The sequence below is a fragment of the Ricinus communis genome, chromosome 10 (genome assembly GCF_019578655.1).
Source record: "Ricinus communis isolate WT05 ecotype wild-type chromosome 10, ASM1957865v1, whole genome shotgun sequence".
Classification (NCBI taxonomy): domain Eukaryota; kingdom Viridiplantae; phylum Streptophyta; class Magnoliopsida; order Malpighiales; family Euphorbiaceae; genus Ricinus; species Ricinus communis.
The window spans coordinates 17906092-17926022 of NC_063265.1; the positions used below are offsets into that span (position 1 = coordinate 17906092).

The window sequence follows — 19931 nt, forward strand, 5'->3', positions numbered from 1 at the left end:
TCAAGTCTTCTTCAAAGTATTTAACGAGGTAATTCTAGGTTGTACGATCATTATTATTGTTTTATTATTAAATATAATATTAAAATATTATTTTTTAAAATTAAAATTATTATCTAATTAAAAAATAATTTATTAGTTAATATAATATTAAAATATAATAAATATATTAATTTTTAGAATTAGAGTTAGTATTTAATTAAGAGTCTAACTTATTAATCAATGAATTAATAGAGAAAATTATAAAATTATACATAAGCTTGAATTTTATGTGTTAAAAATAATACACATGTCAAAATAAAAATTTAATATGTCAAAAATTAAGCACTAGTGTTCAAAAAAATTTAGATCTCAAAAATTAATATATATATGAGAGTGATTCCTTTTATAAAGTTTTGACAATTTAATTGAAATTTAATGAAGAAAAGTATAAAACATGACTTAATTTAGATATGAGAAGATTTCAATTCAAGGGACGTTACCTCTTTTTTTGATATTTGTTTAATGTGACATAAATTCTATAGATATTGAGAATTGGACCAATTTTACATATGATTGATAAAGCATGGGCAGGATAGTATCATATGCTTTCATTTATATCTAAAAACAGATATATGTCTATTCAAATATATGTATTCATATCTATTTAGATAACAAAATTTAAATCTATATCTATATTTATATATAATATCTTGAATAACTATGGATAATCCATTATAGGTATCAAAATATTCTTAAAATACTTATATAGATTAAAATATCAAGCAAGTAAATATTAATTTATAAATACGTTTAACCAAAATAATATATTTTATATTCAGACGCGCTATCTTAATTCTTAAGAAAAGAAGACATTATATAAAAAAATAAAATTTAGTAGGATATAGATTTTTTTGTATTTATTATCTAGTCAATTCAAATATTATTTAGTTTGATTGAGTAGATTTAAGTGAGTCGCTGTGAATAGAGTATAAGTTGCTAGTTCTATCATGTTTATATATTATTATTAAAGTACTTTTTCATTTGAGGAAAAAGTGATAAAAAAAGATATATTATTTGTATTCTTATTTCTATTTTATGTGATCGAAATTTTATAGGTCTTAAGAGTACTAGCCAAAATAACAAAAGCAATTTATATACATTTTCTTTTTTATAGAAGAAATATAAATATTTTATAAAAGAGAATTAATAAATATATCTTGATTAAAAATATAAAAATAAACATCAAACATCAAGAAATGCAAGTAAAGAAATATACTCACAATAATTATCAATCGTGTTGACAAAATAGTAAATTGCAATTCTATAGGAAGAATAGTGTACTCGGTGGCGCTAAGCCATATATCGATTTTATAGAAGTATTTTGACGAGTCCAATTGTTTGAATATCGAATTTGATTTTTTTTTTCTCTCTTTACTACTCTTATAGATGGAAAACCCAACATCTCTATAATGAATGACTATAGAACTCCTATAAAAAGAAAATTTAAAACCTTTAGAATGGGAGACCATAAAATTCTTTAAAAATACTAATATTTATTTATTAAATCTAATTAATAACCAAAAAAAAAAAATCACCCTAGATTGAAAAACGACCGGCGGTGGGCCAAAAAATAAAAATTTGATAAGAACAACAAAAAAAGGAAAATAAAAGAACAAGCAGATAAGATTTTAGAGATATCTATACGCACTCTAAAAAAGTAATTTATATGCATAGTTGAAACATTGTACAAGACTAATTGACTGTTAAAAAACCAATCTATGCTACTTATATATTGCACAGTACTTTTATACTTTACCCCAATGTGAAGTTTTTATTGTTTAATGCCCCCTTCAATTGCAATTAGACTTAAATCAATTGTGACTTATTAAATATGGACTACCTATATATTTAAAGGTGTCCATCATAAATATATCTAAATCTATTCTAGAGGTCTTAGATCAATAAACACAAATAAAGTCCTTTGTATGAGATTAGAATCATTCCTCATTGAATTATATTTAACTTTATACCAAATCAGAAAACAAAAACATTTTAGTTAAAAAATTTAAGTTGCTAGGGGACCAAAATTGTTCAAATCAAAATCTTACTAAGCTGTACAAGATATTATAATTTATAATTTTTAACTAGAATTAAAAAAACATAATTATTAACCATGTAGATGAAAGTTTGGTGGTTGGGCGACTTTCATTCAGTGAAATTTATATATATATATATATATATATATTAATTTTATTAATTTAAAAAAATATATAAAATGTTAAATATCATATTTTACAATAAAAATATGAAAAATATAATTATGGAAAGATGTTTAGAAAATAATATATTTTAATTTATTTATCAACATTGATATTTTTATAATAATATAAGCTATTTAATTTTATTTTAGTTTCTATTTAGATTTTAGAAAGTGTAAACTTTTCTCATTTTAAATTTTAAATGGAATAAACTTCTTTTAGAAGTTATTTAAGTTTATAAATAAATGAATATAAAGTTAAAGTTAGCCCCATTTGACCAACCTAAAAATAGTCAAACTTATTTAAAAATAAGTCCACCTCTATGTATTTAAATTAAATATAATCTTATAAAAAAATAAAATAAATGACCATTTTTTAAAATAAATATTCAAGTTGAGGGGCCATCGCCCCTGTGGTTCTCCTGGCTCCGCCATTGCAAAGGGGAATAGTTTCTTGACTATTGCCTCAAAAAAGTGTCTAAGTTGGTGCTTTGATTGGCTCTTCCAACCTGGTTCCAAGATTACTAATACAATGGCGGACTTGGGCTCCTCTCCAATTAACTATGATTCCTTGAACATGTTCTAAAACGAAAGACTTTACAAAAAATATAATAAAAACATTTATTTTTTTTATTTTTTAATAAAAATACTGTGCAAAATCTTTTTATTTTTATTGTGTAAAAATATAAAATTACAGTTTTTTATTATTTATTTTAAAAATAAAGTTTTGGTTGATTTTTAACTTTTTTCAATTTTTTTTTGATAAAACAACTAAAAAACAACAACACTGTGTATTTTTAAAAAGAATTAAAAAACAATATTTTATTCCACAAAAATCAAAATTGATTGCTAAACAGTAATTTTTTTCTTAACTGAGTGAAATAGTAAGTTTATACGATTTTTGAGTGTCATGTCCTGCTTTCTCTTTGAAGTGGCTAATTATTAACCGTCATTGTTTACCTTAAATGTGCTCTAATTGTTAAATTGACTTACTTTAATTCTTCCCTAAAAAATCTAAAATAATTATTATAATTATAAAACTGTGCATGTGCTATTCATTTGTTAGTTTGATAGCATTTTAGACAAAAAAGAAATCATTTTTTTTTCTCTTTCTCATATGTTAACAAACAAAAGAAAACCTTTTCTTTTCCATACTGTACTTTCATAACAGCAAAGGAAAAAATAAAATTATTATAATCCAATACTAAAAAGAGGAAAGAAAAAAAGGAAGTTCAAATCAGACCGTCTATAAATATGAGGAGTATATCATTTTTATGATCCGAGATGTAAGGAAATAATTATTTCCTCCACCCACATTGAATTAGACTAAAACTGAATTGAAATCGGTTTTAGGGAATGACATAATTTACGAACGAATTTAATATTTTAAGAGATAAGAACCGGTTGAATTTTAACTAAATTAAAATGTCCAAATGGACGCAATACTTAAAATAAATAAATAAAAATTTTTAAATTAATGGGTTAAACTCTTAATTTTATGTTTAAATTTAATCAATTTATGAATTATATAAAATATAAAACATACATAAATTTATTCCTTACTATTATTTAAATATTTAGTTAAATTTAAATGTAGTTTGCATTTAAAAAAATAATCATGATTCTTAATTTTAACTCTCATGAAAGATATAGTTATTACAATAAATATTATAAAAGTAAAATAAATAAATGAATTAAAGATTACGATGAATTCTTTTTTAAAAATATAGTTTTTGTTAATTTTTTATTTTAAATTTTTATGTTCTTACAAGTTAAACCGCATTCAAACCGGAATCAAATCATAATTCGAACCGTAATAAATTTGAACGGTAAATCGACTCTAAGCTGTTTGATCTTTCATCATGAATGAAACCTTTAATGTGCAGGCGAGTGCAAAGCTCAACCTCTCAATAAACCTTAAATCGGCAGTTCAGGTTCGCTTTCTGGCCGGTTTAGGCCCTTGGTGAGGTCTACCTGACACTATAATGAAAAATATAAAGAAAAGGAAAGGAAAGGAAAGGAAAGGGAGAAAACTGAAACCCACGCACCCAGAAAAGAGAGTGTGCAAAAGTTGGCAACTAAAGAGAGAAGAGAGATAATATAGAGCCTCTTTAAGTAAACTTACACTCTCATTTTTTTCCATCTCTGCTATGCTTGCTTCCACCATAATAATAATAACCACCTTCTCTTTCTCTTTTATCTCTCTTTTCTCTTCCGAAAAGAAAGCAAATGAATCGGCTTGCACCATTGTCAGAAGAACCCATAAGAGAAGATGAAGAAAGCACAAGCTCTTCAAAGAAAGGTCAGTCATGGAAGAACTGGCTCAAGACTCATTTTTCTCTTGTCTTCAACAAAAAATCTGACCTCAAGATCCTTTTAAGTGTTCTTGGATGCCCACTTTTCCCTGTTTCTGTCCATCCCAAACTACCCATCAATGAGGTATGTCTTTATATACATATATATATGTATGTACTTTCTTGAATGCAAGGCATTTATGTTTTCCTTTTTTACCCCAAAGAAAATGCACTAGTATTCAGGATCAGTTTGGTGTTTTACTTCTGAAATCTAAGCTAAATGTAAACACCCTTTTTCTTTCCATGGCAAAATCAATCAATGACAATTCTGATGTTAGCATATACAGAAGCAAGATAAACTATAAATGTGTTAAGATTGCATTTTGCTTTTTCTTTCTTTCTTTCTTTCTTTTATTCTTTCATTCATGTGCTTGTCCACAAATGTGCATCAAAGCACCCACTAGCACTAGGTCATGGCCATCGTTCTCCCACAACAAAAGAATCCAAAAAAAAGGACTCTGAGATACTAACATCATGTGGGACCATGTATTCAATATTTATATTTATCCCCCAATTACATTTTCTGCAAGGTAAAAAAAATAAAATAAAATTAATGATCCTTTTAGGCTGTAACTAGTGTGCCTTTTCTTTTTTGGATTAACTTTTTAGTTCACAATCAACAGTCTAATGTGGGTCTCAATCCTGTTAATCAATTAAAAATGTTGGTCCATTTGGGATGTAATCTAATCCAAATTAAGGTCTCTTTAAAGGTTAGTTAGATGTAAGGTGCACTTTATATTCTTTTAGTTAAAGTTGTGATATGATTCAATTATTATATACCATTAACGGCAAACAAAGGATATTAATTATTTAGTAAGTTCATTTTCACAATAATGTTACAGTGTTTTTTTTTTTTACATAAATAAAAATATATTTACATGAAGAAAAAAATTATGCCCTTAAATATCTAATTATTTAAAATTATTAGTGGGTAAGTAATTAATGAAGTCTAATTCATTAAGAGAAGCCAACTCTTTAGTTGCATTTTAGCATTATTATCACAAGGAGAAAAAAAACAAAGGTAAAATGAACAAAAACAAAAAGCCATTGACTAACTTGGTCTTTTTAATTAATTAATTAATTAATTTCTCTACCAAAGATAATAACTTATATTTAACAGGTATCATCTTCAGCTCAATACATCATACAGCACTTCACTGCTGCCACCGGTTGCCGGAAACTGGAAGGGGGGGTGAAAAATATTTTTACCACTGGAAAAGTGTCAATGGCTATGGTGGATGAGCTAGGTGGCTCACCCGGGTTGGCGGCCGGATCCACCGGGGAGGCGCAAAAGGGGTGCTTTGTTATGTGGCAAATGGTCCCTAATAAATGGCTAATTGAGCTAGTTGTGAATGGCCAGAAGGTCGTAGCTGGTAGTGATGGCAATGTGGCTTGGCGTCATACACCGTGGCTCGGGGCACACGCGGCTAAAGGCGGCGTCCGGCCTCTCCGCCGAGCTCTTCAGGCAAGTGACATTAATTAAGAAAATTATAACTATATACAATTTTTCTTTTTTTTTTAAAAAGTTATAGGAAGGCTAATGCATGACATCATAGGATTGAAAATAATTGATCATTTTTATCAATTTGAAACAAAAAGTTGGATCTTGGCCTAGCGATATAGGTGCAGCATAGGTTGACCATAATTAGGCAACTATAATCAAGATTAACTAATTAATAATGACAAATAATGGTGTTTATTTATTGCCCACATTACTGTCTTGTTGTAATAATTGTGAGCAATTAATATTTGGTTGATACTTAAATTATATAGTTAAATAGATTAAACATGCATAATATTTTAATCTTTTTTAGGTTTTACAGTTTCTTTTTTTTTCTCCCATGTGGAGGTTAAGAGTGAATATGTCTCATATGCAACTCTAAGATGCAGGCAGGCACTAATGGGTTTCTGTTAATTTCGTACCTAATTTTACCTGAAACTAGAGCCAACTACTCCCAGGATGCCGGATCTTGTTCCGTTTAAATAAAAAATGGAACCCAAGAAGCCATTTTTCCTATTACGAGAATATATATATATACTTATGATAAATATGGTTCAAAAAGCAGAAATTTGAAAAGAATGTAGCATATAACAGCAAAACATCTCTTATATCTTCATTAACGATGGAATAATTTGTCTTAAATAATGCGTATCAGTTTTAGTTTATATCTCTACTCGTAAACTAAACTGATATACGATTGATATATATTTATTAGTTTTAAATAATAAAATTCAATCTTTCAGTACTAAAATATAAAATATTCATACATATATATTATTTTTATTTTTCTCCGACCAAAAAAGAATAAAAAATGCAAGAAGAAAAAAAGAAAATATGATCGTACACGCACATAAATGTCCCTTTCACACATTTTCCTTCAGCTTAAAGCACATGTGGAGTAAAATGCTCCATAACTTGGTTTCTTTCAACAAAGTAATTGAAAACAAAAGTGAAATTTAGTGCACATATAGTTGAAAGGTCAAAGCCATTGTTACCTACTAGTTACCTTACACTGCACTGTTTCTTGTATAATTCATTTATTACCATTTGAAGATACAGCTTGAAATACTAATTGGGATATAGCTAAAATCATACACAAGTGTGAGGTCTCGGTTTTAATCCTTAAATTAATAGTTTTCATAGTTCTCAAGATTGAATTAATTTCATGTAGGGACTAGATCCTATGACAATATCAGGTGTATTTTCTCAAGCACAATACATGGGAGAGAAGTGCATGTCAGGAACGGATTGTTTTATACTGAAATTGTCTGCTGATCAAGCAGACTTAGCCGATAGAAGTGATACCACAGCAGAAATGATCAAGCATGTAATATTCGGCTACTTTAGTCAGAGAAGTGGCCTGCTAGTGTACCTAGAGGACTCGTATTTAACCAGAATTCAAACTCCAGGAACTTATCCGACATACTGGGAAACCACCATCGCCACCAGAATCGAGGACTACCGGACGGTAGAGGGCGTGATGATTGCACACAGTGGCCAATCTAGTGTAATGATCACAAGATTTGGAGACAACCTGAAGGCAGGGCTTTCGATTACCCGGATGGAGGAGACCTGGGCCATCGATGATTTCGCATTCAATGTAGCAGGATTGTCCATGGATTGCTTCATTCCTCCCAGAGAAGTACAGAAAGATAATTCACAGGAGGACCTTGATTGGAGGTCAACATTGCACTGATGATGATAAATGATGATAAATGGTCACGGTTTTTAGGTGGTCAGGAAAATACTAAACTCAAACTACCTGAGTAAGTTTGCTATATATACATATATATATATATATATATATATATATATATATATATATATATATATATATATTGTTAACTTCAACAGACAAGGTTATATTTAGTTGAAATGTTCATTTTCATTAATATGTGTGTACATAATATAGACAAGTTTATAAGTAAGTGTAACATATACTTTTTGGGTTCCTTTTGTTCTCTTTTCTTTTTCCTTTAAGAACACTTATGTAACAAATTATTATACTTTTGTAAGCAATGTTTTTGGCTTGACTAATTTCTACTCATTGATAATATTAGAGTTGATGATGAGAGAAAATAATATCTTTTCCTTTCCTTTCCTAATCCTAATTACTATTCAGATAGAATGTTTCATACAGAATATCATAATTGTTGAAGAGGTGCATGTTTTTCACACTGTTTTTATTAAATCTCCTTTAAAATTACAAAAACTGCTTTAAAAGAAACATCTAAATTGTATGTTATTATTAAAAATTTAGAAAAGAATCTTCCACAAAAAAATTTAAAGCGTTGGGTTATTTTAAACGACATGCAGTTTTTGCAAAATGAAATTTAGCAGCAAGGTCATTAATTTTGTAGCCAAAACCTGAAACTGAAAAGATCGAACTGAAAAATGTCGCAGTTTGTCCGTTATAGCCGTTGGTTTTCGCGCTTCAAAAACCAAAACAAACATCAGATTCTCGCGTTCTCCTCCACGGCAGAAAACGAAAAACAAACTCTACGGAGTCCGCCTCCGATCCGTGTCGGAGTCACTGAGTCAGCAGGTCGAGGCGTGTTCTCCACTCGGAGAATCAGCGGTGGAGAACTCATTCACAATGCTAAACCGATAGTGTCTTATCCTTCTCGATCGAGTACCAACACTGTATGCTATTTTTGTCTCAAAAAGCTAGCTTCAACAGAGAACCGAAGTGTTGCGTTTTGCAGTCAAGAATGCAAGCAGAATGCCAAGGTAGCTAAAATAAATTAAATGCGTCCACGAAGTGTTTGATGTTTTGCTTCTGCTAATTTAGTCTTGTGCTTTTTAGGTTTTTTATGATGTAGAGACAAAAGCAGATTGGTCAGGTTTTGATGACTATTGCCGGTATGAAAGTTTTTAGAATCTATTTTACTTCACTTGCTTGCATGCTGTTGAAGTGGGTAAATAATTTTTCGTATAGTAGTAGTAGTAGTGCCGTAATAGTAGCAGCAATAGCATCACACTTTTGGTTCTATTGTTCTAACAGGACACAAGGTCTAAAGTATCCACTTATGGTAAAAAGATTGGCTTGTATGGTTATATCAGGAGCGGCAACTGTTGAATGTCTTGACATACTTCAACCTGCTAATTTATCTCCTGAGATGATTTTAGAGGTTAGAATTATATGAATCTTTTTGTTGATGTTAAAATATTTTGAAAATGTTATTGGTAGCTTTCATACGGCAGAAATACTTGATACTATTATCTATACTACACTGCATATTAGTTCTCTTCAACTCGTTTCCGTACATATTATTGTGGAAAAAATTATTGCTTCAACAAAATTATATGGAGACGTGTACATATCACAGTTTTGAATTATTATTTGGGAAGCTTCAAGCTGTTCTTTCCGTATAGAAACTAAGATCTTCAACTGCACACCTGAGAGTTTTAGTATATGTTTTGAGAGTAGGATTTTGGATATGAATGTTGATTACAGAACAGAATGTGCATTAAAATTAACCATCACAGCTTGATTTTCTTTTGGTATATTCTCTTCTGTGAAGTTATGAGTAGATGCTTGTAATAATGGCATTCTACAGATGGAAGAGGGCTATGATTTGCTAAGGAGTTGCTTCACTAAGGCAAATATTGCAGATGACCGGTTGGCATGTATCCTACTCATTACAGTTACATTATTTCTAATTTAAGTAGCTGTTAACTTGGCAGTTTTGAGAGAAAAGTTTGCTTTGACTTTAGAAGTCTTAACCAGGCAATGGTACATTAACCAGTTGGCACGGATTCGTATCAATGCATTCCGCATTGAGTTGGCAGTAGGATTGTATGAAGATCTTCTGTCATCAGCTGCTGCCTGTATAGAGGCTGAAGCTGCAGTTGGAAATTCTGTTTATATGCTTCCCTCCTTTTTTAATCATGACTGTGGTTAGCTTCTCCCTTCTTCTACTTAGAGCTGCTGTTCCTTATGGCTTACTTTGTTCAGGTTTATTTTTACAACAGAACAAGTCACTTCTTATAAATCTGTGGGATAAGTGGACATTAAGGTGGATATATATAACAAACTATTGTCAACATGTATCATTTTTGAGACTGTTTTTTGTGTATGTGATAGTTTAATCAGTAAAAATTGAGATCCTGGTTTTAAATAGTGAAAGTCTCAGTGAGACCAGTAATTGGAAAGATATGGAAATTAAACTATGCAGAGCCTGAGAAAAGTAATAGTGTTCTGTATTCCTTACTCAAATTACAGTTACAGGTCCGCAAACACTGTTAACACCTCTGCCCTAAGTCATGTTGGGTCAAATGGACTGACTTGGCTAATTATGCATTGCAGATCCCAATGCTCACATAATATGGATAGAGAATGCAGATGCAAGATTGAAGGCCCTTCGTGATATAGATCCAGGTTTGTCCTATGAAGTGCATTTATAAAATTTATGTCACGTTAGATTTCTGTTTACAACTGAGCTGAAAAGTGGCACCATTGTACAAATCAGCTCACATTTTACAGTTTATGCGATAATAAAACTAAGTGGCCATGCTGAAAATGAGAGACAAATAACATTAACCATAAGTAGGCCATGATTATTACTCTATTCTTGTGGACTTTTGGCAAAATTGTTTCATGTCATATGGTGATTAATATCTTAATCACTCAAAGGAGCTTTAGTTCAGCAGTACTAGAATTGTTTCTAAGATTGAGGTTTTGAGTTTGAACCCTAGTCGAAGTGAAATTCACCCAAAAGAAATATCCACTAATGACAAGAAAATGTTGGATATGCAGATGAAGAACTTCGGATATGCTATATAGATGCTAGTATGGACCATGGTGCTCGGCAAACCATTTTGCTTCAAGGGTTTGGTTTTAAGTGCAATTGCCTTCGATGTTTGTCAGGAGATTAATTGTATTGTTTCAGTTTCTTGTATTCTGGTAAAAAAGAGAAGTTGTACTTCGAGTTGAAGTTCTGATGACAAAGACTCGGCATTTTAAACCAGTAACAAAGCTGTAGTTTGCAAGCATACTATGCACTCTCAGCTGTAATCTACCAAAATTTATGGTCCTTGCGAATGATCTGAAAAATTAGTGGAGAATGAATGGAAACGTTACATCTGAAAATTTTGTAGCTTGGGATCTACGGACATCTAAAATTTAAAATTTGTTGCAAATACTATGCACTCTCAGCTGTAATCTGCCAAAATTTATGGTCCTTGTGGATGGTCTGAAAATTTACCCTCAGCTGTAATCTGCCAAGATTATGGTCCTTATAAAAAATTAGTGAAGAATGAATGGAAACGTTACATCGGACATCTAAAATTCAACATTTTCGGACAGGAAAACATAAAAATGCGTTTGCCGGGAGTCGAACCCGGGTCTATTGCTTGGAAGGCAATTATCCTAACCGTTGGACTACAAACGCTGTTGATGCACTACTTATTATATAAATAGATTTTGTCCAATATGATCTATTTGCCAAACGAACTTTATTCCTCTAAGCAAGTAACATCTACTTTCAGACCTTAATTTCTTTAATTCAGTTCTTGGTTTAAACTAAAAGCTAGAGAAAAGCTTAATCTATTTATTGCATCAAGCATATCTTACTGATGTCATTTCCAAAGGTTGGTTCACTATATAAAATTGATGAACAAAACATTGTCACCTCATTCATGGGTTGCCATTGCAATTTTCAGTAGAGGGCCTAACTTGAAAGCCCAGTCCATGACCACCAACCCCATCAAGCACCCTCTTTATTTTCACCCAATTTTCTTTTGAAAACGACAAGTATTCTCTACTCTCCATACAAGAATTACTAATCAAATGAGGGTTATAAAGAGAACTCCCGCCATCTTAGCTTCTTGGAGATAAAAATGTAAGGAAGGGTGGCAAAAAGAGAGTTCTTGTAGAAAATTTCTCCTGCTAAAAAAAAAAAAGGCATTCCTTTCTATTATATATATACCTAACCATTTTCTCCTTTTTCCTAAATCCAAACCAAGCCAAAACCCATGTCTAATCTTTATAGAGCTTAGTTAGTTTACTAGCTTTTATTTCCTTACTCATGTTTTCAGATAGCTATTAGCTAAGGTTTCAGCCAACTATATTTTTTTTAAGTGCAGAAACAACACTTTTGGTTTGTCAACTTTCTTTTGCCCATCTCAACTTCTCTGGTTTTTAATTTCTTGTATGTAAGATGGGTTCTTTGTTTCTCAATTCTCCTTCACTTGTGTCTAATAATAAACTTGTAGCAAGAATGTCTAATAAGTGCGAATGGTGTTTCTTGGGGAAGAAGGTTAGCAGTGTTGTCTATTGCCAAGGTGGCGGTGGCGGTGGCGGTGGAGGTGGTGGAAAAGCAATTAGGTCTAGTGGGTTTTCCTCAGTTCTGACAGAAAGATCATCATCATCATCATCATCATCATCTTTAGTTGGTGATCAGGGTCATAGTTCATCTGTAATGGATACAGCAAGAAGCTTGGTTGTGTCTTCTCCAAATGGAAAAGGACAACCTGAAATTGCTATGAAGGATTTTGAGCCCTATAATGATGGACTAACTAGCTCTTCTTTAATTGATATGCGAGACGGCATTGGCATTGTCAAATTTCTTAGAGGGAGGGGATTCTTTATCACTGGTGCAACTGGCTTTCTAGCTAAAGGTATGTCTTTTGTTTTAGGCATTTTTATTGATTGAGAATAAAGGTAGAGGAAATAGATATTGTTTATTTTTCCCATTCCTAACTTTTAATTCATGGCCTCTATGTGTATGTATGAGAATTAGGCAGTTAGGCTTGTGGCACTTAAACAGGTAGGACAATTATCGAGTTTAGAATATGAGGTCTGTTATCCTAAAAATATTAATGTGATCCATCTTAGTAGGTTCCTTTTATTTCCTTTTTGTTGTGGGTCGTCTTTGTTTGATGATGATATTGAGTTTCTGTCCAAAAACATGTAGTTTTGATTGAGAAGATTCTACGGACCGAACCTGATGTGGGCAAGATATATGTTTTGATCAAGGCGAAAAGCAAAGAAGCTGCAATGGCAAGGTTAAAGAGTGAAGTATGTCCTGTCCAACTTTAAATTAAATGATTGATCATTGTTAGAAGTTTCATTTCTTATTGATGAATCAAAATTTAATTTATTACTACGCTTAGATAATAAATGCAGAGCTATTTAAGTCTCTTCAACAAACCTATGGAAAATCCTATCAAGCTTTCATGTTGAGCAAATTAGTTCCTGTGGTGGGAAATATCTGCGAATCCAATCTTGGGTTAGAAGAAGATTTAACCAATTTGATTGCCAATGACGTCGATGTGATCGTTAATTCTGCAGCTAATACAACTTTTGATGAAAGGTTATGACCATCTTTTTAGTATCAGTAATGATAACTCATTAGACTATTATTTAACTTTCATTCGCTTTGTGCTACGTATCATTGTAACATTGCCAAATTTCAGATATGATGTTGCTGTTGACATCAATACTCGTGGTGCTTGCCACCTTATGAACTTTGCAAAGAAGTGCCAAAACCTTAAGCTGTTCTTGCAAGTATCAACTGGTATGGACTCAAATCATTTCAAATAATAGGCTTCTGATTTAGGAGTTGGGAGGTTAGGTATAAATACCAATGTCCAATTTGTCAGAACAGTTAGGCTTACTTTCTTTTGACTGCAGCTTATGTCAATGGACAAAGACAAGGAAGGATTATGGAAAAGACCTTCTGTATTGGAGATTGTATAGCTAAAGAAAATTTTATCTCTGAAAGCACATCAGGATCATTGCTACCTATCTTAGATGTTGAATATGAAATGAAATTGGCTTTGAATTCGAAGGATGGTCTTCAAGAAAGCGAAGTAGCTCAAGAGATGAAAAGGTTGGGTCTAGAAAGGTGATTATGCTTCTCCTTATCTTCTTCATTACTTCCCTTTGTACTCTTAAAAAATGTGAAGGGAAATGGTAAGCGCAGTTGAATAAATAGTAACTAAAAGGGATGATAGTTGACTTCTGAACAGGGCAAGAAGATATGGGTGGCAAGACACGTATGTGTTCACAAAAGCTATGGGGGAGATGATGATTGATAGCATGAGAGGAGAGATACCTGTAGTTATAATTCGACCTAGTGTTATTGAAAGTACTTGCAGAGAGCCATTTCCAGGATGGATGGAAGGAAATAGGTTTGAATTCTTTCAATCCATTATTGCTTTTATCATATATCAGTTCATAATATATGATTGTAGCCCAATCATCCCTTTTTATTTCTTTATATCAGGATGATGGATCCAATCATTTTGTACTATGGAAAAGGGCAGTTGACAGGATTTTTAGTAGATCCCAAAGGAGTTCTTGATGTAGTAAGTAATATTCATTTTACATAATCTTTAATCACTTGGCTAAACAAACAATGAAAATATGCATATTTCTCTATAACATAATTGATGAAACATAGTTGTTTACTTGTGAAAGAATCTCTGCTTTCATGAAAATGGCTTTTTTTGTTTTTTTGTTTTTTGTTTTTTAAGGTCCCAGCAGATATGGTAGTAAATGCAACCATGGCAGCAATGGCTATGCATGGAATGGTGCCAAAACCTGGCATAAATGTCTACCAAATTGCTTCATCAGTTGTAAATCCACTAGTTTTCAAAGATTTGGCTAAACTGTTATATGAACACTACAATTCCACTCCTTATATGGATTCAAAAGGCAAGCCAATTCACGTCCCGTCGATGAAGCTCTTCAACTCTATGGAAGATTTCTCTGAGCACCTCTGGAGAGATGTGATTCAGAGAAACGGCTTAACAGCAATGGCCTCATCAGACGGGAAGCTGTCAAAAAAATATGAACTTATATGCAGAAAATCAGTAGAACAAGCAAAGTACTTGGCTAATATATATGAACCATATACCTTTTATGGTGGAAGGTAAGGAAATGATTTGTGACGCACATTGTAAAATCTCCAATCTGTATACTTAAAGAAACAGGGTGTGATGCAGGTTTGACAACAGCAATACCCAGAGATTGATGGAGAGCATGTCTGAAACTGAGAAGAAGAATTTTGGATTTGATGTGGAAAATATAGATTGGAGAGAGTATATCATAAATGTACATATCCCTGGCCTAAGGAAGCATGTCATGAAGGGGAGAGGAATGTGCAGCTGAATATTATATATATATATATATATATATACCAATGAAATTATTTAAGTCCTGCATCTAATTGTAATAAGAGAATTTGCCTGTCATCTTTTTACTTTTATTTTTTTCTTTCTCCTTTCTAAAGAAAATTCTATCGAAGGGCATATATTAGAAATGTTTGCCTTTTCTAATTTGGTTTCTATTGCCAATGCTTTTGCTATATTTAGTTCTGTAATTATGTATTGAACTTGAGATGAGTGCATATAATAGTGTAATAGTACTTCATCCTCTCTTTCATACCTTTTTTCTTTTTTCCTATTTGATTCCAAGCACCAGAGTTTCTGAACAACATTGGAAGTAGCTTTTAATAAAATGGAAATGCATAATGATCAAGGAGATTGAGTTCTATATCTATAAAGAAACTGTTAATGGCTGTCATGTCACTCTTAACCTAATTTTAGCTTTATTGTTGCTTCTTTCCCTAATAAACAGATTTTTAAGAATTGCATGGAATTGGGTGAGCAAATAGTAAAACATAATGAAACCGACAAAATTGAATTACCAAATATTTTTTATAAAATAAGTCAAATTATATTGAATAAGATATTAAATAATAATCGAGCTGAAGCGAATTTTGTGTTAAATTTTAACTTTTTTGAATTAAATTATTGTTATATTATAATTAAAGTATTTATTCATTGACAGGCTCTTGTATTGGAAAATGCATAAGAAGAAAAAGTGATATTCTTTTCACTTTTTTTTTGTATAAATTTTTTAATTAAATCGGTGTAATCAAATTTATTATTATTTTATTTCAATATATAACATAGTTAAATCGTTTAATCTCTGTCGTAACATAGTTAATTAGAGGTAGTTTTAGATAAAAGAATATAAATATATTATGTGTTTAGATATTATGAATAATTTTTGTTAGACCTACATAAGCTAAAAGAACTGACTTTATATTAAACGACATAAAAATGTATGAAGTCCCCCCCTTATTTGAAAGGCCCTCGACAATTGCTTCTTCCAACTCACTTTAGAGTTGGCTCTAACCACAGTGATAATGGGTCTCCCCAAAAACAAATCGACCTGTCTACTGGCTACCCATCTATCTTTTTTCAGGATATGTTATCACATAGGTTTCCCTCTTTACATTTTTTATTTTCTGGATTTATCTTCATTTGACTATTGAATAAATGATTCATATTATGATAGTTTTATTATTAAACAGTGAAAAATTGACACGTTATTAATCTATTTAGTGTCGTATAATGAAAATAATAAACTAATGACTAACTAAAATAAAATTTTATTATGTGGATTGAGTACTCACCTAATGCGAGTGTACTACACTTCAACAAATTTATACAATACAAAATTTATTTCCTATTCACAATTAAATTTTAAGCTATTTATAGAATATAATAAAGTTAATTTTTAGTGGGTGTTTGATTTGATTTAAAAAATTTATACAGCTAATACAACAATTAGATTAAATTTATTTGGTAAGATTTACGAATTTGATAGCTATATTTTAATTCTTTTTTTATAAATTCATAACTAATTTTATTATTTATTTATCTGAACAACATTATCCTTATTAATAATAATAATTTATTTTAAATTTATATCATATAATTAGTTTTTTGTAATTAATAATAAACAATATTGTTTGAAGTTATAATTATAGTTAAATAATTATGATCTTTAGATTTGGAGCATTTGAAACCAAAAAATTTTTTTATCGTGGAATTTAAATTCTAAACTTTTACTTTTAAAATAACTTGTATTAATATTTTTAATAATAAATATAATAAAATAAAATAAAATACTCATAAAATAGTTAAATATATTTAATAAATATTATATTATGTACTAACTTATCAAATATTTTTATATTATGACTTTATAAAAAATAATTTACGCGCATAATTCACTTGACGAGCAATGCTAGTTGAATAAAAATAGAGAAAAGAATTTGATTAGAAAATTGATTTTTTTTTTATATCAACTCATAATTTTGTAGAAGGAGTAAAATGAATTCCATTGACTTGTGTCTCAAAGAAAGAAAATCATATAATCATAATATAATTAGCAATACCAAATATGAATTTATTTGAAATTAATTTTATAGTAAAAATCAAAATATAACTTATTTTATATTACAATAAAAGTTAAATTAAGAGTGATATAAGAATAATTAAATCAATTCATCAATGGTAAGGATGAATAATTAAGAGTACTATCAATATGTAATAAAAATATTTATGGTGGATTTAATTTTAAAATCGTATTCTGGTCCATATTATTATGGATCAAGTTGATCCCCATAATGTCACAAAGCAGATTTTTTTAATTCATTTTAATACATGTCATCCCAATGTAACATACATCCAAAAGTAGTTAATTTTTTTTATTAACTAAAATCTTACAATCTTGAAGACAACCCGATTAGTAAGAAAAATCCTTTAATTATAATTCCATATCCATGTCAAGAATTCTGTGGAACATAATTAATATTGCCATGCACGTCGGATCAAACACAGTCCATATTATGATCCTATTTTCTAAATGGGTAGCTTTTGGTTCGTAATCTTTTAAGCCTAGTGGTGAACTTTTCCAAATAGTTCTCACATTAACTGAAGATGTTATTACAGTATTTATATAGGTAAAACTGATAGAATCTTATTAATATTTTTAGCTAATTATATAAAATTAATAATTAATAATATTAATAATTCGTTAAATATAATATAATTTTAATTCTAGAAGTTCAGTTTTATTATAATTTTTAGTTATTAAGTATAATTAAATCTAATTGTAGAGTCTACAAGAATAAATAAATAAATAAATATGTTACGTAATATATATTCATTCTATTTATAATGCATATATGGACTAATTATGACTTAATTTAAAGTTATTTTATAAAATTAATTACCATCTCGTTTTCTATATTTATGTTAATCACTTTATTTGAAATTAAGGAAAAAATTATTAATAAACAATAATTATTATTTTAATATATGATATAAATGTTTATTCTTTATTTCTATTTAAGTTAGGTCAATTTAGTTAAAATATTAAATAGGCAATTAGATGAATTAGAATTAGAGTTAGGTACAATTGAATTTGAACTATTTAAGTTAGGTCAATCTAATTAAAATATTAAATACTCAATTAGACGAATTAGAATTAGAGTTAGGTATAATTGAACTCGAGCAATAAATGTGAGTATTTTATATCAATTTTTAGTATTAAAAGAGTTCACTTTTAGTTTAAATTTAATAATTATTTTATTTTATAATTATATAGACAGTAACGAGTCCAACTGCACATAGAGAGTAACGAGCCCAACTGTTCATGCTCGTGCATAGCACGTGAGAAGAAGAAACTAGTAGAGTATATGTATAGAGGTTCTACCGTACATGGGAAATATTACAGAGACGATACAACTCACTTCAACCATATGAAGCGCCCAACCACTTGAAATTAATGAAATGCCAGTGTATATAGTATTGGTCGTGACGCCCGCTACGCATCCTAATTATTATTATTAAAAAATTATAATATAAAAATATTTTATAAATTAATATATAATATAATATTTATTGTAAATATCTAATTATTTTATGAGATTTCTTTTACCGTATATTAAAAATCCATGTGTTATTATTATATATTTTATAAATTTAATGAATAAGTAGATTTCAAATAAATTTATATAAAATAATAAAATATTTAAATTTTTAGTTTGATTTAATGACCATTTTTAATACTGAATTTTATATTTATATGTTTAGATTAATTACTGATTAATTTTAAGAGTATTTTAGTCAATTCAAATATTTTTTCTTTATAGTTTTATATGTACTAGCATTTTTATTTACGTGTGTTGCACGTGAATATAAATATTTGACTTGTTATTACTTAAAAAATAAAATTATATAATATTATATATTCTAAAATTTATCATCATAAACATTTCTAAAGTTACTACAATTACAAAATCTTTTTATATTTATAAAATTAGTATTAATTAACAATAGATAAATTTAATATATTATTCAAAAAAATTATGATTCACATATATCGTAAAAGTATATCTATTTGATAAAAAAAATTATACACTAAGAATTTAGTAAGGCAAAATATAGCAAGCATTTTCTAGTATATAAACTAATTTTTCTACTTTAAAAAATTTATGAAATTAAATCTTTTAATTTTAATATTCAATTTAGAATTAGATATCTAAAATATATATTATCACTGTTTGCGATAAGTATAATTAAATAGAAATTTAATAATTTACTTTTTAAGAATCTTTGAAATGTAAAATATTTCATCTAAAATAATTATTTAAATCTTATAAAAAAATTTTATGTCTAATTATATCAATTACTTTAAAGTTATGGTTAATGATCTAATGGAAGAATCATTATGTTGAAGATTGTATATGCTATATCGTGTTATGTAATGATAAAAACATATTAATATATAATATTCTTATAACATACATATTTTCTTTAAGAAAAACTATTTATATTATATTAAAATAATAATTTAATATTTCATATAAATATTTTTTCATGCCATTACTACCTTTAATTTCTTTAATTTATAATAAAAATTTTACTATAAAAATACAAATGTAGAATATAATATTATGTTCATTTGTACTGCATTGTGAGTCTACAATAACCCATACAATCTTAATTTTCTTCTACTAAAAGAAACGATACA

The 19931-nt window shown here is 29.2% G+C and overlaps 3 protein-coding genes and 1 non-coding gene across 4 annotated transcripts; 3 read left to right on the plus strand and 1 right to left on the minus strand.

The window, feature by feature from the left end:
- The first annotated feature begins 4352 nt into the window (after window positions 1-4352).
- On the plus strand, window positions 4353-8128 carry LOC8260206. Its single transcript, XM_048370185.1, has 3 exons — window positions 4353-4675; window positions 5711-6055; window positions 7263-8128. Exons 1-3 carry the CDS (start codon window positions 4466-4468, stop codon window positions 7785-7787), a joined length of 1080 nt encoding a protein of 359 aa, XP_048226142.1. The 5' UTR covers window positions 4353-4465; the 3' UTR covers window positions 7788-8128.
- A 207-nt stretch (window positions 8129-8335) lies between these two features.
- On the plus strand, window positions 8336-11086 carry LOC8280837 (histone-lysine N-methyltransferase ATXR4). The gene is made up of 7 exons (XM_002534527.4): window positions 8336-8821; window positions 8898-8953; window positions 9096-9222; window positions 9652-9721; window positions 9812-9991; window positions 10401-10472; window positions 10851-11086. The coding sequence occupies exons 1-7, from the start codon at window positions 8486-8488 to the stop codon at window positions 10967-10969; spliced, it is 960 nt and encodes a 319-aa protein (XP_002534573.1). The 5' UTR covers window positions 8336-8485; the 3' UTR covers window positions 10970-11086.
- Window positions 11087-11412: 326 nt separating this feature from the next.
- Window positions 11413-11484, minus strand: TRNAG-UCC. Its single transcript has one exon. It is a non-coding gene; the product is annotated as a tRNA-Gly (tRNA).
- Window positions 11485-11859: 375 nt separating this feature from the next.
- On the plus strand, window positions 11860-15482 carry LOC8280838 (fatty acyl-CoA reductase 2, chloroplastic-like). Its single transcript, XM_048379902.1, has 9 exons — window positions 11860-12712; window positions 13009-13112; window positions 13208-13407; window positions 13511-13611; window positions 13728-13941; window positions 14066-14227; window positions 14323-14404; window positions 14573-14970; window positions 15044-15482. The coding sequence occupies exons 1-9, from the start codon at window positions 12253-12255 to the stop codon at window positions 15207-15209; spliced, it is 1887 nt and encodes a 628-aa protein (XP_048235859.1). The 5' UTR covers window positions 11860-12252; the 3' UTR covers window positions 15210-15482.
- The last annotated feature ends 4449 nt before the right edge of the window (window positions 15483-19931 follow it).